Below are 26,636 nucleotides of genomic sequence, written 5' to 3' on the forward strand. Positions count from 1 at the left end.
ACATTGCCAAATTCCCTTTCCCAGGGGTTTTGATTTCTATCTGTATTGGTAGAATCTTTTTCCTCCTGATTTCTTTTTAAATTATGCCTTTTATTGAAAAACACATGTTCTTGAATTACCTGGGAAATAGATGTTCCTTGGGCTCTTTGACTTTCTGCTCTAGTAGGACCAGTTTATATTTATGGCACCCATGTCTTGAAGATCACTGGAACAGTTTCCTCATTCATCCAGCCTCTTGGGTAATTGTATAATGTATGTTATTTTGTCAGTTCCTCCTAGAAATTCTGTAGAAGAGTCTTGAAGGCTTAATATTTTAAATTGCACATTCAAATCTGGAACATGTGGTTAGTGTGAATAGGTTACGTTTTTATGGAGTGGAAATACCATTGGATTTCTGAGGAGATAAAATATAAATTGCTGTTTATTGAGTGGGTATTATATACTAGGTCCTACCTGTGCTAAGTACTTTACATGTTTTATTTAATCTTCATAATGTCCTTCATAGTGAGGTAGATGCTCTTCTCCCCTGTTCTTAGAGAGATTAGGTAACTTAATCTTTAGTCACACAACCCATAAGTGGTGTAGAGTTGGGAGATGCACCCAGATCTTTCTGAACTCAAAGCTTCAGTTCTTATGGCCATTAATTGATTTGTTGAATTCCTTTGTTTCTATTAGAAAACTTTTGAGTTTTAAATATTGCTTACTGTTAGATGGTTTGTCATGGTCACTTGAAATTCTTGAATTGGAAGTCATACATTATTTTACAGGATCTGGCATTGATGATCAGTGTACAGAATGTGCAATACACTGGAAAATGCTAAGGTGAATGAGACACAGCTTCTGTCTTCAGGGAGCTTAAAATCTTGTGGGAAGGGAAACTTCAGTGCACATTTAATTACTCAATTGAGGAGAGGGTGGTGGCTATACATAGTATATTTGCTTGACTAGGTCTTTAAAATACAGAGAAATGCAGAAATGCACCTTAAATATATTCAGAGTAGTAAAATTCAATTTTGAAAACTTAGGTAATTTCAGATTCTTGCCAACTAATGACTATTGCAATTGAATAAGAGATATTTTGCTTTATCTTTTACTTTGAATATATGAGTTTAAGGTCCCAGAAAGATATTTCGTTTCTCTTGATCAATGGAAAGTACATAAATTGGTTATTGTTTTAATGTGGGTATCCTGAAGGTTAGGTTAATTGTGATGTTCTTGAACTTCATGCGAGTTGTAACAATGGATGCCTATGGTTATAATTAATACTTTATATCTTATGCCTTGTTTTCCCTGTCTTTTACACTAATTTAGTCATTTGTCCTTTAGCTTGATAACTATGGACAGCAAGAACTTGGGGATCTTTTTGTGAACTATAACGTAAAATCTCCCATTACTGGAAATGATCTGTCCCCTCCAGTAGCTTTTAACTTAATGTTCAAGACATTCATTGGGCCTGGAGGAAACATGCCTGGGTATGTATCACTTAATTGTTTACCTGTTTATGTAATGAAGTTATTAAAATTGCTTATAATAAAAGTTAAATATCAATGTTATGAAGGAAAAGTTTTAAAAAAGTGATATGCAGAAGTACAGATGAGTATATTATGGAGAAATAATGGCAGAAATAAGTCTTACTTTAAAAAAACTCTTTCTGAATATAATTTCTTTTTTGATATATATATGTGTGTGTGTGTGTGTATATATATATATATATATGGCCATAAAATAGATATAAAATCTCTGATCACTATATTTTCTAGTTATAGCTGCATAGGGGAGAAGAGACAGTTGAAGAATGTGTTTGAAAGCCATTGAAAATCACATCTTTAAAATCAACAGGCTATACCTATGCTGTCCAATATGGTAGACCACTAGTCTATTTAAATTTCAATTAATTAAGATGAGATAAATTTTAAAATTCAGTGCCTCAGAAGAACTGGACCCATTTTGAGTCTCAAGATCCAGACGTGGCTGGAAAGTATCCTTCAGCTAATTTTTATAGTTGTAATAGAGACGGGGTTTTACCATGTTGGCCAGGATGGTCTCAATCTCTTGACCTCATGATCTGCCCTCTTGGCCTCCCAAAGCGTTGGGATTACAGGCATCAGCCACTGCACCTGGCCTAGATATTTTTCTTATGGTAGGGCAAGAGAGTAGATTTTTGCTACATAAGCTAGATAGATCGTGTTTCCCAGAGTAGAGACTGAAGAATAAGAAGAATTAATTGCGACAAAATGTGTCACAATTAATTATTCTAATGAGACATCAGGTTGATACAGAATATTTCATGGAAAGAGGCCAATGGCAAGCCTTTCATTTTGGCGGTATGTACAGAGGGTCATAAAACGAGACATAACCTATGACCTAGACATTCCATTTCTGGGACTTTATCTAAGGAAATAATTCGGAACGAAAGGAAACTATACTGTACTTACAAGAAATATATAAATTAAAAGTAAAAATAACCTATTCAGTAATTTGAGAGTGGTTAAAACAATTATGGTAAAGTGGATTAGTTTAATGTTCTGCCACTTTTAAATGTGAGAAATTCATGCTATTATTTAGAAAATTGAAAAGTATAAAGTAATGTATAATTTTATACATACTAACCATAAATATGCATATAAACTTTACTTACATTTGGATGAAATCTGGAAAGGACCATAAAAATCAAAATTTGGTCTGTTAAATGAGAAGAGGATACAATTTTAGGGTTTTTACCCCCTTGGTTTGAAAGTTATTTTAGTATAATATTTATTTTGAAGTAGGCCATTGGGAGCACTTCCTTCGTGGATGTTTTGCACAGAATATTTCCTAGGCGATTGAGAGGGCAGTGGCTATAACAGTATATTTGCTTGACTATAACTTTAAAATACAGAGAAATGCAGAAGCCTCTGGTTGAAAATATAAAATAATGCAGAGAATAAAATGATAAGAAAAACGCTGAAAATTACCTGGCTTGGTGAGGTGATTGTTAGTAATGAGTGAGTGCTGATGTTAAATATGAGCCCATACTGATTTCTTTTTAGCCCCTCAATTAAATTTTAATGAGTGGGTTAACAGGGTTATACATAGTCATGGGTATAATCTTCCAAAGGCTCTAAAATTGACGTCTGCTTCCATGTAAATGATGACTAAGACATCAAGGGTGTATGGGACACTGTATGGGGCAGAGGTGGTGTTTCTAAATTTATTTTTATTTCTGCTTTTTGAGAAGTAGGGTTTTGACTCACTGGTGTAATTAAATGAAATGGCAATCCCAACAGTAGTATTGCCATACTAATTACTTAATACATTTTCTAATGCTTGCTCTGAAAATATTTGCTACCAAGAAAAATAATTGTAAAATTTTAAAATTAAGAAATTCTATTTCTAAAACTTCATTTTAGGGCCTATACAGCTTTGTTGTGAAAATGATATATTTAGGACTTTTAGGATTTGTATCGAGAATTTCAGGATTGTTGGAAAATGTAATTTCTTTCTTTGTAACAGACTGATTTACTTAAATGTATAGGTACTTGAGACCAGAAACTGCACAGGGGATTTTCTTGAATTTCAAGCGACTATTGGAATTCAACCAAGGAAAGTTGCCTTTTGCTGCTGCTCAGATTGGAAATTCTTTTAGAAATGAGATCTCCCCTCGATCCGGACTGATCAGAGTCAGGTACTGCTCAGGTTACTCTTACAATTAGTGAATGACATTGGCATTGAATTGGAAATGAGATCTTGCTGTTTTGAAACAATTCTGCTTCATAATCCTGATTATGAATTTATTTTTGTCTTCTCCAAAAATCATGTTTTACATTTGTAATCTCTAAATGTAATCTCCAGGATGACAGGCAGTTTTGAGTAACAAAAGTGAACTTGAAGGTAAAGGAAGGAGGGTGGAAAATATTTTAAGAGTCTTACCTGTTCAGAAATTACATTTTTCCCTTGTTCATCATATATTTTGAGGTTGGTAATATCTTGATTGTCTAAACCAAGGCAGTACTGGCAATGGTGATGTGTATAACAGTGTGGGATGGGGTTGGGTGGGGATAGGTTGATAGTTATAGCAGAAGGATTGTTCCAGGTGTCCAGACAATATTGCTGAAGTTGGGCTGAGGATGTGTCAGTAACCAACTGGTGTTCTGGACACAGCCTTCATTCAGGTATTTGGGGGTGCCTGTGTGACAAAAAGGCCAGCTAACAAGCTTACCCTCATCACTCATGTTCACTCACTTGCCTGTATTCAAATAGCCTACTTTTGTCTGATGTATCCAGGGATGTGTGGGAAGGCATATTGGGGCTGGTGAGTTCCACATTTCTTTAGAAATTTGTTATGACTTAGCTGTTTATGACTTAAGCTTTTTGTGATTTCTATACATTTTATTCCTGGTATCATCTTATACATTCCATATAAAAATATGAGGTGTAGCTAAATAGAACTTTTGAAGTCCCCAAAGTGTTTTCCCAGCCCCAGCACCCACCCATTTCCTGTTTTCTCTTCTTACTCACTGTAATTAAAGACTCCAGTGATAACATAGCCTAGTTAACTGACTCTTTATCAAAGCATCCACAGCACCTGCCTTATCTTGTCCCCATGATGCTGTCCGTGTGAAGATGCCTACGTTTTGAGCAAACTGTGTCTCTAGGCCCTTCAGGCTTATGGTTTAGAAAGGAGGGACTTACTGAGGAAAGAATGTGCACAACTTAGAGAAAGTCAGGGGAAGGAGCCCTCTGGGCTTTCATGTGAAAAGAGGAGGTCATCAGAAACTTTAGCCAGGTATGATAGCAATGAAAAATTTGTCAGATTTGAGTCTGTGTTTTATTTCCCAGTGTCTGAGTGTTTTTGTTTGTTTGGTTTGGTTTCATTTTGCCAGTTTTAACGGTACCTAGCAAGCATGCTTTCCCAAACTGAGGAAGCTGTGTAAGGCTGACCTTGTCTAGAGCTAGTGTTATGAAGAGGGTTTACACAGAGTAGCTATGGGAAGAGTACTAAGAAGGCCTGAGAAGTAAGGCAGTGTCTCGGGCCTGTGCAGTAAAAAAGGGGCAAGTAGGGAAATCAGCTTGGAACTGGGGAGTGATTCCATGGGTTAATTGGTAGAAAGGCTCTGGGGCTTCTCAACAGTGTATTCCTTGGTCATTTTCACTTCAGAGTGTCCTGTCTGAATTCTGGCTAGTTTTGTTATGTCCCTTGCAGGAAGTACACTAATTCTTTCATGAGTTAACATCCTCTTGGCTTTTGTTCCATAGTAGGGCTAGGAATGTTTTATTTAGTGTTCTGATTCTTCTTGATGGCAGAGTTCTCCAGTGATTAATCTTTGCATAGCTATATTTACATTTGTTAGTTTAGGGGTTTTAGATTGTTCATATGAAGATTTTCTAAAATTTTATTTTATTTTGATTGACTTGTCTGCCTTCCTAGCCTGTGTGTATTTTAGTTCTCTACAGTTTCAGATACAGTCTCTGAACTCAGATACAGTTACTCAGAATTCTGATGATTCCTGCCTCCTATGTATGAGCTGACATTGATGAGTAAATTTTGTATGATTTCAAGTTACGCAGCATGGTGCTTTGATATGCTTATGCATTGTGAAATGATGACCACAGTCAGGCTAAGTAACATAATTATCACCTCACATAGTTTTTTTTTTTTTTATAGTGATGAGAATACTTAAGATCTACTCTTTGACCGGATTTCAGATATACAGTGAATCATTAACTATAGTCATTGTGCTGAGATTTGTCAGAGAACAGATGGAAAGACTTCGGCGGCAGCTTTTTGGGTATTCTAGGCAGGGCCCTTAATTTACCCTGTCCCGTATTGTAGATGTTCAGTTGCTGTCAGCCCAGTTATAAGCTTTGCGAGGATAAACACCATGCTTGCCTCTCTCACATATATGTGGGTGCAGAAAATGTTTCCTAGTTGTTGAAAGACAACGAAAACATACGTGCTGCAGGACCAAATAAGAGACACTATTAAAAAATAAAAATTTTAAATTAAACCTCTTTTGAAATGTGTTTCATGTATTTTTAGGATCCATTTAAGCAATTTTACATTACTTATAAAACATCTGAGGTAATCATGGAAGTACACCAAAAAATGTGCTTCTTTTTTTGAAAGAAGAGAGATTGATTTTGACCCATAAAATCTAACTTGAAAACTTTCCCTGCCAATAGCTTCTAAATTGCATTCAGAGAAATCTCTTTGGGAAACCATTACTATGTGCATTTCATCGTTAGGTAATTAGTTTGATGTTAGCTTGTTCAATTCATGCCTTATGTCCTTTGCCTTGAGTAACACTTTATTTAAGAAGCTCTTACTCCAAAGAAACCGGCTGTATGATGCCAATATCAGTCATTTACTTGTTCGTAGCAAGAAAAAAGAAGAAATCAAACAGCTGTGAAAGCTATAGAACCATTTCATTTCGCTTTTAATTTCCCATTCTTTGAAAAGTCAGTATGAAGAACTTCATTTAGTGTATACTTGACTTACTAATACTTTAAGGAAAACTGTTTTATCTGGATGTCACTAATCAATATCTTATTTCTTATTTTGCATGTGCTGTTTCCTTATGTTTTTCTCATTTAAAAACTACATTAATCTCCCTTTAAAAAGTTGTTTTCAGTTAAAAGTAATAATCTCTTTGGATATAGCTGGAGGGAAGGAATTAATACTTCAGAGAAGTTAGATTGTATTTATTTTAAATAGTAGTACAATTTTCATTACTTTAAAAATAACAACTGTCACGTGTACCCCTTAAATTTGTAGAAATATAATGCATAAAAAAAAAATAACAACTATCCAGACAAATTTACTTCAACACTTTTTTGGCCATTTCCTTAGGAAGCCAACTTTATGCTTAGTGAAAAAGATTACTATAGTATGGGGTCCTTATCACTGTAGAATGCAGTTGAAATTAGGGGGCTTATTTACAGTTAAACGTGTGGATTTCTCTCACATTTTTGCTTTCAGAGAATTCACAATGGCAGAAATTGAGCACTTTGTAGATCCCAGTGAGAAAGACCACCCCAAGTTTCAGAATGTGGCAGACCTTCACCTTTATTTGTATTCAGCAAAAGCTCAGGTCAGCGGACAGTCCGCTCGGAAAATGCGCCTGGGAGATGCCGTTGAACAGGTGAGATTCTGGAAGTAATGTAATTTAGATTGTACCTGTTCAGGGTTTGCAGCAATTAGCAAATTCTGTGTGTTCTGGGTGACAAAATATTTTAGTTTGTCAGTCATTTGCTTTTTATACAGTACTTGGTTTTGTACAGACTTTATTATATAGTATTATTATAATAAGAGAAAAATCACCGGAACATCTCAATTTGTGGGCCTTGGGGCTAACATGAAAAAATGTCTAGCAAAGCACTTGGAAAATAGATCTTGGTTTGCATTGTGCCTCACCAATGTGACTCAACAGTATGTCCTATTTTGGGGGAGACAGAATTGGACTCACAGAAAGCAAGGCCTCTGGGTTTCAGACTCTTCTGTATTACCCAATAGCAGTGGAATAAGGCCTTGCATATAAGCACTACATTTGTAAATATTTCTGTAAATATTTGCCTGGAGAAGTGAGTATGTGAAAACTTGCCAACAGTAGCTGCTGTCCAGTAGTGGAATGGGTTGTCTTGGGGAACAGTAAGCTTCCTGGCCCTGAAAATACTCCCAGCAAGGTTGGACAGTAGCTTGTCAGCTACTTTGCAGAAAAGACCCTGGCAGTGTGTGGAGATGGGGCTAGATGTTTTCTAAGGTCCTTCCAAACATGAAAATGATTACATGTACTCTATGGGGTTCACAAATTTCAGTGGATAAGGATACATTAAAATCCCCTCAACATGTCTCATTACTTTGGTTAATTCAGAAGGGAATGTCTTTGCCAGTCTTTAATGTCATTATGAATATTGTCTTTAGTACTGTAGAGTTAGAAGGTATGGGATATTGGGCTGAATTTTTGCTGACCCAGTAAGTATGTTGGACAGATTTTGAATTACTCCATTATCATCATCTTGACATTAACCCATTTAAAAGTAACAGAGATCTCATTCTGAGTATTTAAAATTGTTTTGAAAGCAAGATAAAATAGTTTACCTTAGATTTCAAATATTTTTCAGTAGAATGAGTCAGTGGAAAATGGTACCTTGGCCTTCAAGAGTATTAACGTATGTTTTCTTTTCTTCTTCTGTGCTTTCTTGCTTATTGGTTGATTGATTTAGGGAGTGATTAATAACACAGTATTAGGTTATTTCATCGGCCGCATCTACCTCTACCTCACGAAGGTTGGAATATCTCCAGATAAACTCCGTTTCCGGCAGCACATGGAGAATGAGATGGCCCATTACGCCTGTGACTGTTGGGATGCTGAATCCAAAACGTCCTACGTAAGTGGAGTGGAATGATGTTTACTGTATGGTTTTCACATTGTTAACTTAGGAGCACAGGTTTCAAAATGGACTTCTGTGCACTTTATGTCACAGAGGAACAAAGAGAAAAGAAACTACATCTTTTCCTGAACAAAATGGAAGAAGCATTTGCCTCCTGCCTTGTTATAAGTGTTCCAGGAGCCCATTGTAGTCTTAGATAGCTGAGAGAGAGAGAGTTGATGATGGGGCAGTACTAATGTGTATGCTAGTTACCTAGTGTTTTGGCAGCATTACTGGCAATATCCTGGAGTAGATCTAAGACACATTGGCCTCTTCTTCCTGGCAAGAGTCCCAGCAAATGGTGGAGAGGTTGAGTAAGAAAGTCATAGTGCTTTTAGCTTAATGAAATACATGATAGGTTTGGGGAATATGCTAGTTGATTCTGATGTCTTGCTTCAGGACTACCTTTCTCAAATGTTATATATTTAACTCAAAATTCAGAGACGATCTCCAGGTACCCTCCTGCCCCTGTGCCCTGTCACCCCTCCAGTCTCCACCACCAAACGTGAACATTAGTACTGAAGCTGAGAAACGAAAGGCTGTCTATATGGGTGGTAGGGGGAAATGTGGCATCCAAAGCAAGGGCTGAGAGTCTTTTGGCGTTTCCCTTACTGGGTGTTACAGAGGCTTCCTCACCTGCATAGAAAGAGACTACTTTAGTCTGGGGACATTGGTTCAAATGTACCCCTGGTTCAGTTTTTACTTTTTAAAATGGCTTTCTTTTTATGATTTTTTAAAATTAAAAATCAAAATTAGGCATATTTTTAAAAAGCAATGACTGCTTCTTGTAAAACAAAAAGGAAAAAATAATTCTGAAGAATATTATTTAGAAAATGAAACTTAAAATTGTATGCCTCTTCCCAAGTGTTTTATGTCTCTTTATATTGAGCAAACATTTTCTATAAAGGACCAAGTGGTAAATATTTTTAGCTTTATGAGTCTCTGTCACATAACTTTGTTGTTTTTTATAACAAATGTCAAAATTGGCCAGGTGTGGTGGCACATGCTTGTAATCCCAGCACCTTGGGAGACGGAGGTGGGAGGATTGTTTCAGCTCAGGAGTTTGAGACCAGCCTGAGCAACACAGCAAGACTCCATTTCTACCAAAAAAAAAAAAAAAAATTAGCCAGGTGTGGTAGCACACCCTTGTAGTTTCAGCTGCTTGGGAGGGTGAGGTGGAAAGATCACATGAGCCTTCGGAGGTCAAGGCTGTAGTGAGCTGTGATTGTACTACTGAACTCAAGTCTGGGCGACAGAGTGAAGCCTTGTCTTAAAAAAAAAAAAAAAGATAAGGACACATGCACACGAATGTTCATTGCAGCACTGTTTACAATAGCAAAGACCTGGAACCAACCCAAATGCCCAACGATGATAGACTGGATAGGGAAAATGTGGTACATATACACCATGGAATATTATGCAGCCATCAAAAACGATGAGTTCACGTCCTTTGTAGGGACATGGATGAACCTGGAAACCATCATTCTCAGCAAACTGACGCAAGAGCAGAAAATGAAACACCACATGTTCTCACTCATAGGCGGGTGTTGAACAATGAGAACACATGGACACAGGGAAGGGAGTCCATTGGGGGGAAATGGGGGAGGGACGGGGGGGTTGGGAGGTGGGAAGAGATAACATGGGGAGAAATGACAGATACAGGCGAGGGGACAGAAGGCAGAAAACCAGACTGCCATGTGTGTACCTATGCAACAATCTTGCATTTTGTTCACATGCACCCCAAAACCTAAAATGCAATAAAAAAAAAAAAGATCATGCTTATCTCCATGGTCTTGGGTATGTCAGCCTTCTCTATATGACTTTTCTGTGTGTTACAAACACACACGTATACATATATTTATAAATGACTATTAATGATGTTGTTTTTAATATATTCTTTTTCCATTGTAGAATTGGGAAAGAATTGCTGTTATCTTATAGCAAGCTTGCTTGACATATGTCAAAATGATAATAGTAATTATTTTTAGGATTATGGGTGATCATTAATTTCTTTACACTTCTTAGATTTTTTGGAATTTCTTTTAATTTTCAGATCAAACCAATAAAATGTTTTTCATTTTGTATGAGAAAAGATTCTTTCCTTTCTTTTTGTTTCATACCCAGGTCCTTCTCTTAAGTTTATTCTGACTCTAATTTTAGATTAAACCAGATGTTGTTCTTGCTGTCTCAGTAAAGTAATTTACTTAAGTCTCATAGCTAGTGAGCAGTGAGGCTGAGATATATAAAAACTTGTCTGTCTGATGCCAGGCCCATGCTCTTAACAGTTATGCTGTACTGCTTTATAAACCCCACTGTATGCTTGCTAGCTAAGTGCCACTGTGAGGGTTGGGGATCAAAAAATGGAAAGTCGCTGGAAGCAGGGCTAAATGAAACAAGAAGCTCCAGAGTCCCAGATCCTCTCAAGGGGAAGGGAGAACTCCCTTAGAGAGTGTAATACTTTTTGTGTGCTTTATATATTTTTTAATAAAAAAAAGTTACCATTGCAGTTAATGCCACACCAATTCTCTCTCCCTCCAAGGAAGGAGCCACTATCCCAAAGTTGTTATTCTCAGGCATGTTTTTGTAATTTTACCTTGTAGTACATAAATGTAAGTTGACATCTTTAGTAACTTATAACCACCAAATTATATGTTTAAGAACGTAAATATACTTACTAGTTGATATGTATAGGGAATGTCAGATTGCCACGTTACATGTTTTTATTCTTTATCCTTTTGTTGTTGTTTTGTGTTGAGATTTCTGAGTTCATATGAGTTTTATATTTGCTTTCTTTCTACAGACACCCCATGTGATAACATGTGCTTGGAAAGCTTAGTAGTTTCTGTCTTGTTTTGCTTTTTTGAGACAGAGAGAGCCTTGCTCTGTCACCCAGGTTGGAGTGCAGAGGTGCATTCTCGGCTCACTGCAGCCTCTGCTTCCTGGGTTCAGGCGATTCTCCTGCCTCAGCCTCCCGAGTAGCTGGGATTACAGATTCTCACCACCACACCTGGCTAATTTTTGTGTTTTTAGTGAAGATGGGGTTTCTCCACGTTAGCCAGGCCGATCTTTAACTTCTTACCTCAGGTGATCCATCTGTCTTAGCCTGCCAAGGTGCTGGGATTACAGACGTGATCCACTTTGTGATTGGCCAAACTTAGTTTTGATAGTTGAATTTTCCCGAAGTCTTTGGATCAAAGGCAAAAAAAAAGAATATTCATGAGAAGGACTAACTAGATATCTACCAAAATAAGCCCTTTACAAACTCTTATTGTTACTGAAATAACGAGTTCTTAAGAGTTTGTTATAGCTGGGGTTGCTATAAGAAAGCACTGCATACTGAGTGGCTTATAAACAACAGACATTGATTTCTCACTGTTCTGGAGGCTGGAAGTCAGAGATCAGGGTGCCAGCATGGTCTGATTGTTATGAGGACCCCATTCTCTGTCACCTACTCCCAACTTCTTGTTTTATCCTCACATGGTGAAAGAGGGCAAGAGAGCTCTCTGGGATCCCTTTTATAGGGGTGCCAAATCACAGTGATTGGGGCTCCACCCTCATGACCTAATCACCTCCCAAAGGCACCTCCTCCTAATACCATCATGTTGGGAATTAGTATTTCAATATGCAAACTTTGCCAAGGACACAAGTATTCAGTTCATTGTGTGTTCTTTGAAAATAATTTAAATTTTGCTTTTTAAAAGTACCTTATGTATGTATTTATAAGAAAGGGAACCTGGCACCAAGGTGATCATAATGCTGTTATTTAATTTTATTGTGTGACCTAAACTTTACTCACTCTTATACTGAGTTTTCTTTTCTTCAGTAAAGAAAGTGAATTGAATTCAAATGCCCACATTTATGGCCAGCTGAAGTATGTGTTAGTCAGTCATCTGATATCAAGTTGTGAGAACAGTAGGTACTCCATACAAAGAATAGTGGTTTCTGCCAAATTCATTTTGATTCCTGTTCACAAATTTGAACCAAAACTACAGGCTTTGTCTAGGTTCACATTTAATTTCCATAATTAAATTCCAGAATATATTAGTTGACACCACAGACGCAATATGACAATAAAAATTCATCCAGAAAAGAAGACTACTTTATGTACAGTGTGAATTATATATTTTTTTCTTTCTTTTTTTTTTTTTTTAAGATGGGGGTCTCACTGTGTTGCCCAGATTGGTCTCAAACTCCTGGCCTCAAGTGATCCTCCCACCTCAGCCTCCCAAGTAGCTGGGATTACAGGCATGAGCCATCACACCTAGATCAATTATATTTTATATAATTATATTTTATAGGCTTATTAGCTGCCTGATATATGAGACTATTCCCATTTCAAATATTTATAAAATTTGATGGAGATTTTATCATCATTATCCTTGAATATATGGAAAGGTTATAATCTCCATGCGTTTGTGAATGAACCCAATGTAAGTAATAATAAGTAAGTAATGTTTTTATTGATTATATCTTTTTAGGGTTGGATTGAGATTGTTGGATGTGCTGATCGTTCCTGTTATGACCTCTCCTGTCATTCACGAGCCACCAAAGTCCCACTTGTAGCTGAGAAGCCTCTGAAGGAACCCATATCCTTTCTGGCCACTCCAAAAACTCAGGACCAAAGTGTGAACATCTTGCTAATGTATAAGTCCAAGTTTGCTAATGTATAAGCAAACATCTTACTTATGTATAAGTACCTTGTTCTATGGATAAATGGAGATGTTTTAGATATCATGGTAACACTTGTTTAAACCTATTATTTTACCTTTTCTTTTGTTCCTTTCCTGTGTTCTGTACTTGTAGTCTGATGTGTGCCCACTAAATGGTTGGTCTTTAAAAGAAGCATATTCAGAAAAATGCTCCAAATAGCTTTAAGAGTGTTAATAGATTGTCTCAGCTGTTTCCAAAATGCACTTCACACCTGCACCTACCTATATGCTAAATAAAGGGTACCTGGTGAAAGCTTTTTCTATTAATTTTGTGCCATTTCATAGTTGATAACTTATAACTTAGCTCACTTGGTCTGAAAATCAGCAAAATAGAAATTTTCTTTCTTTACTAGGCTGTAATTTCCTTTCTTTACTAGCCGATGTCTTAGGGGTAGGTCAGTGACATGAAATCTTGTTTTGGGCATTTTAGACATAAATTCTTATCAAGAAGGAATTTATGCAGTGGGTTGAGTCATTGCTGATTAGATAATATCTTCTTTTTCTCACTGTAGCTAGAAAAGTTTTTCTTGACGGTGTTAATTTTGGGTAAGATTTGACTGAATGATTTTGTGGACAGGTGTTTCATCTTGCCTTGAAATCAGCATAAACAGGATCTGGAATACTGATAAGTGCTGGGATGATTTTAAGTTGATGGTTGATTGTTCTCAGGATCATTTTCTGAAATATTGAGGCAGTGCTGTAGTTTTAGATTCCTTGACTACTTCATACAAAACTGTCAATGTTGTTCAGTTTGAACCCAACAAGGGAGCAATTGGTAAGGCGTATAAGAAGGATGCAAAACTGGTGATGGAGTATCTTGCCATTTGTGATGAGTGCTACATTACAGAAATGGAGATGCTGCTGAATGAGAAAGGGTAAGATTTAAGATGTTTACTCTTCCATGGGCTCCAGTCAGTTATGTCTTCTGCCGGGTTCTGCAAGTTAGGGTGAGATTAATTTCTTAAGATTTTTTGCAGATAAGTACTGTGTCTTGGCTGCATTTGAAGGACTGTCTGCTGGGATTTTGGCATGATAGCCTGGAAAAAAAGATTAGAAACAGTATAAAGATTTTTTTCCTAATAACTTTCTTAAACAAAGAGACTTGTCTGGCCAGGCCGAGGAAAGGTTAGAAACTACATCTACCGTTTCTCAGGTCACTTTTCCTTTTTGGAGGTTTAGAATACTCTAATTGTGTAAACAGGAATATAAACAATAGAGAAAAGCCTTTAAAGAATACAACAAAATCTGGCACTAAACAATGTAAAATTTACAATGTCTGGCAAACAGTAAAAATTACTATGTATATGAAAAAGCAGGAAAATGACGAGTAAAGTCAGTTGAAGGAAACACCCAGATAAAACAAAAATGATGCAGTAAATACCTAAGAATGTTAAAGCAGTTATTATAAATATGCTTCGTGTACTCAAGGGTGTAAAGGAAGATGTGAACATAGGAGGTGAGAAATGGAAAAATACTTGCATATATGTATATAAACACGTTTATGTTTATAAACAACATGGAACATCTAGTGGTAATATCTCAAATGAAAATTTCACTGGATGGGATTAACAGTAGATTAAACATTATAGAAGAAAGGTCATTGGACTTAAAGACATAGCAGTAAAAACTATCCAAAATGAAGCACAGAGAAAAAGAGACTGGGAAAAAAGTTTCCAGTTGGACAGTATCAGGGAGTCTAACACATGTGTAATTGAGAATCCTAGAGAGAGTGTATAGAAAAAACATTATACAGTAGCTGGAACTTTTCCAAATTTGATGAAATCTCTAAAATTACAGATTGAAGAAGCTTAGCCTCAAGCAGGATAAACACAAGATGACCACATGAAGACGTGAGAATCAAATAACCGAAAACTAGGGATGAAGGAAAGAACCTTTAAACAGCTAAAGGGGAAAAGACTCATTACATAAAAACAAACGCATACAGGAATGATTAGAATTCATATCAAAAACCATGTAGATCACAATATAATGGAATCAAATGTTTTAAATTGCTTTAAGACAAAATTCCTATGCCCAGCAAAAAAATCTTTCAAAAATGAAGAGGAAATACTTTAAGACTAAGCTTGTCCAACCTGCGGCCTGCAGCCTGCATGTAGCCCCAGTTGGCTTTGGATGCTGCCCAAAACAAATTGTAAACTTTCAAAAAACATTATGAGGTGTTTCTTTTGTAATTTTTTTTTCTTTGCTCATCAGCTGTCATTAGTGTTTATGTGTTTTACGGACAATCCAAGATAGTTCTTCCAGTGTGGCCCAGGGAAGCCAAAAGATTGAACACCCCTGTTTTAGACAATCCAGGGCTCTGAAAGTGCATTGCCAGCAAACTTCCACTATGAGAATTGTTAAAGGAACTTCTTCAGGCAGAATGAAAGTTTAGATCTACCCAGAGAACTTAAGAGATCTAGAAATGATAAATCTGTGAGTAAATATAAATGACATTTTCTTTCTCATCTCTTAATTTCTTTAAAAGATAACGGAGTATTTAAAGTAAAAACAATAATGTAGAATTTATATCGTGGAAGTAAAACGTGTGCTTTCAATAGCACAAAGGATGGGAGCAGAGAATTGAGAATAGAATCTTGTAAGGTATATATGTTATATGTGAAATGGTGTAATATTACCTGAAGATACACTATGATAAGTTTAAAAATGCAGAAATGCGGGGCCGGGCGCGGTGGCTCACGCCTGTAATGCCAGCACTTTGGGAAGCCAAGGCGGGTGGATTACAAGGTCAAGAGATCGAGACCATCCTGGTCAACAAGATGAAACCCCATCTCTACTAAAAATACAAAAATTAGCTGGGCATGGTGGTGCGTGCCTGTAGTCCCAGCTACGTGGGAGGCTGAGGCAGGAGAATTGCCTGAACCCAGGAGGAGGAGGTTGCGGTGAGCTGAGATCGCGCCATTGCACTCCAGCCTGGGTAACAAGAGCGAAACTCCGTCTCAAAAAAAAAAAAAAATGCAGAAATGCATAGAGTGAACTCTAAAGCAGTCACCTGGTGGGGGTGGGGGGGAACCACAAAAACAAAAGGGATATAACTAATAAACGAATAGTGGAGATAAAGTAGAAAAAGAAAACATATTCCACAAGAAGATGGGAAAAGAGGAAAAGGAACAAACAACAGATGGGACAAAGATGAACTCTTGCAAGTTGAAGATATGATTATGTTTCAGAAAAATTTAAAAACATTTCTGTTCTGCCAGAATTAACATCTATTTATATAGTAAAACAATATCAAATTCCATTAAAATGGACTAAGTTGTATTACTAGTTAAATATTATTATCTGTAAACACAGTTTGCCTTATTAATTATTCTCAAATAATGGCTGTCTCCTTACCAATTGCAACTCTGTATTTGTTTGTTTTGAGATAGAGTCTCACTCTGTCTCCCAGGCTGGAGTGCAGTGGTGTGATCTTGGCTCACTGCAACCTCCACCTCCCAGGTTCAAGCGATTCTCTTGCCTCAGCCTCTGGAATAGCTCAGACTACAGGTGTGCACCAGCATGCCTAGCTAATTTTTTCTATTTTTAGTAGAGATGGGATTTCGCCATGTTGACCAGGTTGTTCTTGAACTCCTGACTTCAGGTGATCCACCTACCTTGGCACCCCAAAGTATTGGGATTAAAGGCGTGAGCCACCATGCCTGTCCCAATTGCAACTCTTTAATAGCTGTTAACTTCCACACACTTAGACTGTGCTTACAGAGAGGATGCATATGGCATTGTGTATGTGATGGAACCTTTAATGCATGCACACACAGACTTCAGACAGAACAGTAAAAACAGAAAAATTCAGTGAACACCAGTCAGATGAGGCATGAGATTATCACAGGTAAAAACTAGCAAAATGCTGTTGTAACATATGCCAACTATCCAGCTTCTGAGACAACCACATGAGGGCCCGATCCTAGCACTCAATTGCTTGGGAGGCAAGAGAAATCCAAATTGATATTCAAAATGTGAGGAAATACCTCATAAACTGAAATACAGGTATTACATGAAGCTCTTTATAAACGTGAATTCTTATAACCTGAAACTGAATGGGCATGTCTCAGGACACAAATACAAGGGAGCCAATGATTTTGGAGGGGGGATAATATTTTATATTGCCATATGAAACAGAAACATTAAACTTCTTTTAAACTGATCTTCATCAACATAAAAGTGAAAATTTATTTTCAAAATAGTGTGGGTATTGGATTGTAAAATGAATTCTGTAAGATGGCATACTGGTTCACTTTTACATTTGTTGGGATAATAATGAGAACTTTTTTTTTTTAATTTTAACTAGCAGGCCTATTTCTGACAAAGTTGTTATTTTAAAACTGAATTTTTAAAAAGTTGTTTTTGGTTTTACTTTGATCTTAAAACCAAAGGAATTTGTCATTAAGTCACTTGTGGAGTTTTATAAAACTAGTCAAAATTTGGGGTGCCTCTTCAGAGTACTCTTTGGTGCCATTGTTAGAGTAATAATTCGGTTTTTTATGAAATAATTTAAATTTGAAGTCACTTCTTATACCTGGAGGGTTGATCAAGTTATAAAAATCAAAATTTAACAGTCTACAAAATTTCTTTAAGGCATGGAGTGCCTGTTGAAACTAATACAAAATGTGTGTTGTTTCTTTGTAGGGAATTTACAGTTGAAACTGAAGGGAAAACATTTCAGTTAACAAAAGACATGGTCAATGTGAAGAGATTCCAGAAAACACTATATGGTAAATTTGTAAAAATAATAAATAAAAAGCATTGCTCCTTAAATCTTTCGTTGTTAAGCTTGAGACAGGGTCTCACTCTGTCACTCAGGCTGCAGTGCAGTGGCGCAACCTCTGCTTCCCAGGCTCAAGCGTTCCTCCTGCTTCAGCCTTCCAATTGGCTGGGACTACAGGCGCAAGCTACCACACCCAACTAATTTTTGTATTTTTGGGAGCGATGAGGTTTTGCCATGTTGCCCAGGCTGGTCTTGAACTCCTAGGCTTAAGCAGTCCACGCCTACCTTAGCCTCACAAAGTGCTGGGATTACAGGCATCAGTGTCCACACCTGGCCCTCATTCCCTGTCTTTTTGGTAAAATAACTTGTTAAAAAGTCATTTAGATCAATGATATTTTATGCTTTTTTCAAAGTTAAGAAGATGATTGTTTTTTGTAGAACAAATTCTGGGAATTAGGCAATGAGTGATTTGGAACATATATGAAGGATGTTGAAGTTTGTGACTGAATTGAAATTCCTGGAAACAGGGTAGTAGTGGGTGTTTGGGAAGCTACTGCCAGTGGAGAGAGTGAGCCTGCCTTTCCTTTTGTTCTTGACCTGTCTCATAGCCAGGCTTCCGTGAGCAGTGGTAGGAGTAAGCATGGGCTTCTCCATCATGCTCTGGGGCTTTGTAGCCATGATCCTGGCAGCTGGTTCAGAGCAGCACATCACCGTTACTCAGATACCACAGAAGGATCAGGGGAAAATGCCTTAATCATGTTTCTGAAATATTACCCTTTATCATAGAAATAAGAAACAGCCTTTCTTTTCCCCTGCATGTGTGAGTTTTTGGTACCAAAACATATTTCCCATGAAACATAAACTCTCCAAGGTTATGGCCAGTTATCTTAGACCTGGGCAGTGCATAGCAGTGCTTCCTCCTTTCCAAATGATAAGTAATAATTATCAATATTATTTCCTGTGTATACCGTGGGTGTTGTCTTACCCACGGGATGAGCTGTGGGCCTCTGTAAGATGTCTTTGATGGAGTGCTGTTATCTGACCAAACTCTTCCCTAAGGGCCTCCTGACCCCAGAACGTTGGTGATACAATGCCAGTGATTTTGTTCTTATCAAGATAACAAGCTAAAAAGTTAAACACAAACCATGTAATACTTTATGCATGTGGAAATTGGTTTTGTTAATTTTGCCAGCTGTGGTAGATTTTAAATTCAGCAAAATCTTTGAAAAAGGCTTGAAGTTTTCATGCTTTCTGAGTAGGTGAGGCAGGTAATAGAGACAAAGTATAGCTGCTGCTATTTGTAGTTTGCCAGCCGGTAAAGGAACATCCTGGTAATTCAGGTTTCATTTTTACACTGTATAAACAGAATTTGGTGAAAGGTTTTTTTCACTCCAACTTTTTCTTCAAAGGCATGTTTCCTATCAGCAAATAGTTTTTAGGTATGTTCTGGCTTCTTTATTCTGATGTACAGAGATAAAAATCCATCTAGAATAGAGATATTTTTGTGCTAATAATTGTTTAGAGAGGATCTGAAATGCATTCTGTGGTATTTGAGAGAATGTTACTGAATTTCTGTCTCTTGCAGTGGAAGAAGTTGTTCCGAATGTAATTGAACCCTCCTTTGGCCTGGGCAGGATCATGTATACAGTGTTTGAACATACATTCCATGTACGAGAAGGAGATGAACAGAGAACAGTAAGTTTTTGTGTGCAATGTGCTGTTATAGTGTCAGAAAATAAAAATTTTCTGAATTACTTTGTGAAATATATTAGTAAGGCTCTAGAATGATCAATTAGTTATTACTGTAATCTAGTGCTATTAACACTCATCTTTGCTTAAGTATTTATAGACAAACCATTTGAGCTTTAGGATATGTGAGTTACTCTAGAAACCATTGTTTTAGTTGCCTGGTGCCCTCTATTCTGAGACTCAACGTATTACGTTGGGGAACAATCTATATTATGTCAATGGAAGGAATGGTACTTTCTGGATATGCTGTGTTTTCAGAAAATTGGGAAGGATGAGATGAGTCATAGAATTTGGCCAGACCATTAAGCTGTATCTATTCTGATAAATTATCAAAGGGAACTCTCTCAAACTGCATAAAATTGTCTGGGGTACTTTTGGGGAAAGAATGTGAATTCCTAGGTTCTACTCCAGATACGCTGATTCACTAGGTCTGAGACCCAGGGATCTGGGTGTTTTTTTTTGAAAACAAGAACCCTGGGTGATTTCACTGTGGGAGCTTGACAGATCATAAATGGGATAATAGTTGTCTGGGGTAGAGAGAGCCTTTCCTAGCATTCAAGTATTGCTGAAGATAGAAGTTTATAAGACATTTTCATCAGCTCCCACAAATTTTCTTTTGGGTCTGATGTTTCTGAATCACTGTTCCTTGCCTTCCTCTTTATCTCCTTGCCTTAGTTTACCATTTTTACCTTACCTCTGCCTGCAGAAGTTATAATCCTGGGCATATTACTAGGAAAACCAGTCAGAATAATGGCTAGAAAGGAGAGGTTGTATATGTCAGGTTAATTGAAAGAAACAGCTTCACTCACTTTGCCATTCTAAAGCTTGAGTGTACATAATGTTGGCCATCAACCCAGTGGTTCTTTCTAGGACATTTAACCTTGAAGAATGAACTGGTGAGTTCTGGGCACCAGTACTTTAAAATGTCTGACATACTACTGTAATACATAGCTAATAAAGTTAGTATTGTACTGTCTGCCCTGAAGTTACATCTTCATTTCCTGACCTTGAAGAGCAGCCCTATTCATTCAACAGATTTTAAGAACCTGGGCTAGACCCCAGGTCCGCAAACAAGGCTCGGTTCTTTCTGAGAAATGATGACAAACATAACTGCATGTGTTCTTTTTAGATGTCAAGTCTGCTTCAAGCCTTTTCTGTTCATTTTTCTAATAAAAAGGTTTTAGAATATCTTTTAGCTGTTCCTTTGAATCTAACAATATTAATATAAATAGAGCTTTAATAGAAATTTTGTAAGGGCTAAACAAGAATAAATTAGTCACACTTTTTTTTTGAATTGCGTGAATTCCCATCATGAAGAGAAATTTGATTAGGCTGTGGGAAGCCAAAAATGTTTCTAAATTATTAGCACCTAGTTCCTCAATCCATTTGCCTATAAATTTGGTATAAAAACATTGCTAGTGAAATTTTAAAAATTAATTTTCTGTAAAGGCAGGTCCCTATTACTCTTATATTAAATAGAATTATCACAAGATGGAGGAAGGGAATAGAATTCTGAACCTTCTGTGATGTGAGCACCCATATTGGTGGAATACAGGCCTTACTTATAGTGAGATAGTCACTCCTTGGCATTAAAGGTTAATTGAAATTTGGGTGAGAGGCTAATCTGGAACCTGTGTCATTCATTATTTTTATGGGACAAATTTATTCTATGTTTTTGCCTTCAAAGTGAACCTTTTATACAAGTATTTAAGAATCTGCCTTCAATTCCCATTTTCAACGCAAAGTTGTGGATTGGTTTTCTTTCCACAGAATTTTTTTTTTCACTTATTTTATTACTATTATTATTATTTTGGTCTCTTCTTTTGCTCAGCTGGAGTGCAGTGGCATGATCTCAGCTCACTATAGCCTTAAACTTCTGGGCTCAAGCAATCCTGCTTCAGCCTCCCTAATTGCTGGGACCACAGGTGCTCCTCACAATGCTCAGCTGATTTTTTATTTTTTGTAGAGATGGGGTCTTGCCATGTTACCCTGGCTGGTCTTGAATACCTGGGCTCAAGCAATTCTTCTTGAGAAGAATTGCCTCAGCCTCCCAAAGTGCTGAGATTTCAGGTTGTGAGCCACTGTGCCCAGCTTTATTTTTGCTTTCTTTGATTTCTGAGTTACTCAAAAATTATTTCAGGGGCAGCTTAAGAATGCTATACTTTTTAGTGTAGGTGTATGGCATATCTGTTTTGTTTTGTACTATTTCTTTTGGACATACGTTTGTGAGCTAATTAAACTTTTCTATTTCACTTGGGTCACTATGGCTTATAGGTTCTTCTCTTAAAAGACAGAATGGGCTTTTGGTTTGGGGCATTGCCACTTATTTGATGATTTAGGTGGTCTCCACAGAAAGACAGTCTTTTATATGGAACCAAAAAATTGCCGGTTCCCCTGCTTCTCTTTTGCCATACTGCTTTTCATGTCATGTTTTCTGGCATTTTGGTAGTGATTTTATGCTTGAACACTTGCTGAATATTAACCTCTTTTGATTTGGGATATTAACATTTAGTTATTTACAAATTAACATATTTGGATTTTTTTTCTTTTTTAAACCATCCAGTTCTTCAGTTTCCCTGCCGTAGTCGCTCCATTCAAATGTTCCGTCCTCCCACTGAGCCAAAACCAGGAATTCATGCCATTTGTCAAGGAATTATGTAAGCAAATTCAATTGGGTAAACTCCATGGGAACACCATCAAGGAGACTGTATTTTAGGAAATGTATCATTTATTTCAATAAAAATATAAATCGAATAAAGAATATAAATGATTTTATAAAGAGTATGTGATTTTAGCCTATACTCTTACTTCTAAGAGAGAAGGTAAGCTTGCTCAAATGTTTTATTCCAGCATTTGAGTGAGACCCAAGAGTTAGATTAAACAATTATTTGCTTCTCATACTGAAGTTGGTGCTCAGTTCATCAAGGCCACCCGAGTGGAGTGTAGCGACCCTAGTGGATCTACAGCCACAGAATCCACATCCCTGAAAGGAAGCCTAGTGGTCGTCTGTCATATCCCACTTATTTCAGAGTTGGGAAATGGGAAGCATCCATTGACCTGCTCAGAGCCATACAAATAGAGGTGGTGAAGTCGGGACTCACCTTCTGGCCTCGGCTCTTAGTCCCATATTTGTTCTCCTACAGCTGTATCAGATTGGAGGTATGAGTGAAAATTGGGATTCCTGCAAGGGATTTATGAAACTTTTGAGATTTTCTTTCTCTTGCAACTCAACTTGGTCTCTTGTCTTGATCCCTTTTATAAGTCTCCTGAGCTTGTAAGACAGTAGTTAGATGACATTGGGCTTAACTCCATTGTTTTATTTTTAATTTACTTTGTTTATTTTGGACAGCGGAATCCCTGACCCGGCACGGAGTATCTCACAAAGTAGATGATTCCTCTGGGTCAATCGGAAGGCGCTATGCCAGGACTGATGAGATTGGCGTGGCTTTTGGTGTCACCATTGACTTTGACACAGTGAACAAGACCCCCCACACTGCAACTCTGAGGGACCGTGACTCAATGCGGCAGATAAGAGCAGAGGTATCTTGTCTTCTCTTTGGCATTTTTAACCTTAGAAATGTGTACTGCTTCTTACTGATTTTTGTTGGATTTTGATGTGTTTATGCTCCCTGTCTTTTTTTTCCTTTGTAATTATAATGAATGGCTTGTATCAGACAGAGCCCAGATTCTCAAGTACCCCTGGTTTAATTATGAAAATATCCATTAGCACTTCTCTAATATTTTATAACCATTTGTATTGCTCTGGGCTCATTCTCCAGCAGTTTGCTTTTATAGTTGTTTGTTTATTGGGCAAGAGAAATATGATCCCAAGAATTTGTTGCCATAGTTTTATTGGCAGGCTTTTGGGGGGGGGGGGTTAGACATTTTAATCTTTTATTTTTACAGACACGTGTACATATGTATGTTCAGACTTTTCCATGTTGATATATTCATAACAGTGAATCATATTTCAGTAATTTTGCTCAATAGGAAGGCAGTAATGGAGATGGTAGAAGCACAGAAGAGGAAGGATGGATGGTAAGGGAAAGGAAAGAGTGGCTGCTTTAAATGACATCTGCTTACCGAATTTATCAACTTTGAGCACGTATTTCAAGTGCTTGTTCCTTACCTAGCTTGATACAGATGGTAATAGGGAAAACAGAAGCAAAGGACTGCTTTTTTTCTGAAGGAGTTCATAGTCTAACCCATAAGTTGTGGATTTCTGGCTTGACTTTTTACAGACCATATATGGCTACACTGGACCTATATCCCCATCTGGGTGGGGGTCTCAAAGTGTGGTCCCTAGACCAGCAGCATTAGTATCACCTGGAAATGTGTGAGATAAGCAAAACTTCTACCCCAGACCTACTACATCAGAAACTAGGGGTGGAGAGGCAAAGGGAGCCGGCAGAACTTTTTTAGTTTTAGCAAAACCTTCAGATGATTCTGACATGCTCTCGAAGTTTGAGAACCATTGGTCTGCGGCAGCCAGTGTTTGGTTTTGGCTGAGGAATAGCAGCCTCCTTCGTCGGGGCCATTCAGTTTGCCAGTCTTGGGTAACTCCCTCACACAAGTTACTTAACTGACTCTTGTTTGTTCTAATAGTTTAATTTAATACACATGAAGTAACTTCAAGGCCATGGAGATTTAGAAAAGTTAGGAAAGGCTTTCTAGCAGGATTGAATTATCTGGGGAACTGGTGGACATTGTGGGCTAGAAGAAGAGCACGAACCCAGGCCTGGCATGACACTGTTTGGCTCTGTGTAAGGTTTCCTGAGTTCAGGATGACTCTTCTTAAAAATCTGAACAAGTTGTTGATATTTGGCTTCTCTTTTCTTGTCTTTAGGTCTCTGAGCTGCCGAGTATAGTCCGAGACCTGGCCAGTGGCAGCATCACATGGGACGATGTGGAGGCCAGGTATCCTCTGTTTGAAGGGCAAGAGACTGGTAAAAAAGAGACAATCGAGGAATGAGGACAATTTTGACAACTTTGACCACTTGCGCTAATAAAAAAATAATAACTCTTATCATGTTCACTTTACAAACGAAAACAGCATTGTGATTACTCGCAGGGACTGTATTTTATCTTCAGTGGCTGCCTGATTTTACCCCTGCAATTAAAATTGAAGGAATTCTGAACAAACTTGTGATCTATTTGCTTGTGTTTTCTCATTTTTAGCAAGGCTGTTTCTCCCACATTTGGGTAGACATGCTCATGGCTTAATGTTAAACACAGTTAATGTTTTTTTAAAAATTAACAACTTTATTGGGGTATAATTTACTTAAAAATAGCCTAAGTGTACAGTTCAATGATGTTTAGTGTATTTACAGAGTTGTGCAACCACCACCACAAACCAATTTTAGAACATTTCCATCACTCCAAAGAAGTCTCATGCTCAGTTTATCTCACTCTCGTTCCAACCTCTGCCCAAGCAACCACTCCTCTACTTTCTATTGATTTACATTTTCTATTCTTTATCTTTTTCTGAGAAAATAATGCATTGTGCTAAAGAGACAGCAGTCTCCAAACAGGTGAAATGAATTCTGGGAAAGACTGAGGCGGCAGGATGGGGTGGCAGGAGTGGCGCAGTGGAGGAGGCGGTGTGCTGGAGTGGGGCTTTCGGGCCGCTAACCCCGCTGTTTGCCGATTCTCCAGGAGGAAGGGAGGCCTTGGCAGATGTACCCTCTATCTTAAGGCATGCTTGTACTCAGCTCCCCTGGTAGCCTTGGAAATCATTAAGCTTCTGATGCTAGGGGAACCCATCTGTCTTGTCTGATTTAGCAATTCCTGTCGCAGTATCTTGATTCTAGCCTAGTAGCTTTTGACTCAGGTTTTAAGGTGCTTTACTTCTTTTATGTTTTTGTATAGAACACTCAGAAGACTATACTTATTTGTAAGGAAAAAATTCAAGGGTGTGTAAATTTGAGCAGCTGTTTATTTCCAGAACTGTGACCTTGTCTAGTGTCCTCATTTCTTTCCCCGCAGCACTGGATAAAGGAGTGGTGATCCGCATGTGCCCTTTTGTCTTTGGTATGAGGAACAATTGAAGGGATGATTTCTTAGATGTAAGTAGGAATCCCCCAGGGATTTCGCTCATTTGTATCTCCTATGGTGCCTGCTGCAGTGCTGGACATAGTAGGTCTTCAGTGAATAGTCTTTGGATGAGACTTGAATTTTTGAACAAACCTCTTTGGGAAGAAAGCCTTGTACTGAAGCTTATTTCTCTTCTGTCTCATGCTTTTATAAGCATTCATTATCAAATTGGAAGGAGCCAGATTTTAAATAAATGAGTTTTCATTTTCTAGGGATTTCTCTCACTTCAAATTCCTTATAATATAGCTTGTTACTGGGCATATGTTCTAGCAGCCTTACATTGGTGCCCTTACTTTGCATTTATTTACTTCCTTTTACAGCAGGTACCTCCATAGTCAGTCACCACAGCCTCAAACATTGGTTTAAGCTCATTAATTGGGAAAGATACATTAAATACATAGTGAGATTTGCCTGTCAGGTTAGTGCCAAAGTAATTGTGGTTTTTGCCATTAAAAGTAATGACAGGCTGGGCGTGTTGGTTCACACCTGTAATCCCAGCATTTTGGGAGTCCGAGGCGAGTGGATCATCTGAGGTCAGGAGTTTGAGACCAGCCTGGCCAACATGGTGAAACCCTGTCCCTACTAAAGATACAAAAAATCAGCCGGCTGTGATCCCATGCACCTGTACTCCCAGCTATTTGGGAGGCTGAGGAAGGAGAATCACTTGAACCCAGGAGGTGAAGGTTGCAGTCAGCTGAGATCACGCCACTGTACTCCAGCCTGGTGACAGACCGAGACTCCATGTCAAAATAAACAAATAAATAAATAATAAATAAAAACAATGACAAAACCCGCAATTACTCTTGCACCAACCTAATACTTTGGCTCATAAAGGGATTGGAACCAAACCTCTCTTCACTTTTCATTGTCAAGTACATTTGTCATGGGGTAGAGGCTGGCTATTGAATCTGCAAGCCCTCTTGTTCCTTCCTCTGTGTAGCAATGTATGA

General features: G+C 37.7%; 1 protein-coding gene across 1 annotated transcript in view; it reads left to right on the plus strand.

The window, feature by feature from the left end:
- GARS1 (glycyl-tRNA synthetase 1) overlaps window positions 1-24,746 on the plus strand; it is a 39,103-nt gene extending 14,357 nt beyond the window's left edge. Inside the window, exons 7-17 of the mRNA XM_074379656.1 lie at window positions 1,327-1,472; window positions 3,515-3,664; window positions 6,959-7,121; window positions 8,203-8,367; window positions 12,888-13,000; window positions 13,853-13,993; window positions 17,766-17,851; window positions 19,430-19,539; window positions 22,157-22,250; window positions 22,943-23,133; window positions 24,440-24,746. Of these exons, the coding sequence (XP_074235757.1) occupies window positions 1,327-1,472; window positions 3,515-3,664; window positions 6,959-7,121; window positions 8,203-8,367; window positions 12,888-13,000; window positions 13,853-13,993; window positions 17,766-17,851; window positions 19,430-19,539; window positions 22,157-22,250; window positions 22,943-23,133; window positions 24,440-24,565 (1,485 nt within the window). The 3' untranslated portion in view covers window positions 24,566-24,746. The remainder of the gene's footprint in view (window positions 1-1,326; window positions 1,473-3,514; window positions 3,665-6,958; window positions 7,122-8,202; window positions 8,368-12,887; window positions 13,001-13,852; window positions 13,994-17,765; window positions 17,852-19,429; window positions 19,540-22,156; window positions 22,251-22,942; window positions 23,134-24,439) is intronic.
- The last annotated feature ends 1,890 nt before the right edge of the window (window positions 24,747-26,636 follow it).

The sequence above is a fragment of the Saimiri boliviensis genome, chromosome 10 (assembly GCF_048565385.1).
Source record: "Saimiri boliviensis isolate mSaiBol1 chromosome 10, mSaiBol1.pri, whole genome shotgun sequence".
Taxonomy (NCBI): Eukaryota; Metazoa; Chordata; class Mammalia; order Primates; family Cebidae; genus Saimiri; species Saimiri boliviensis.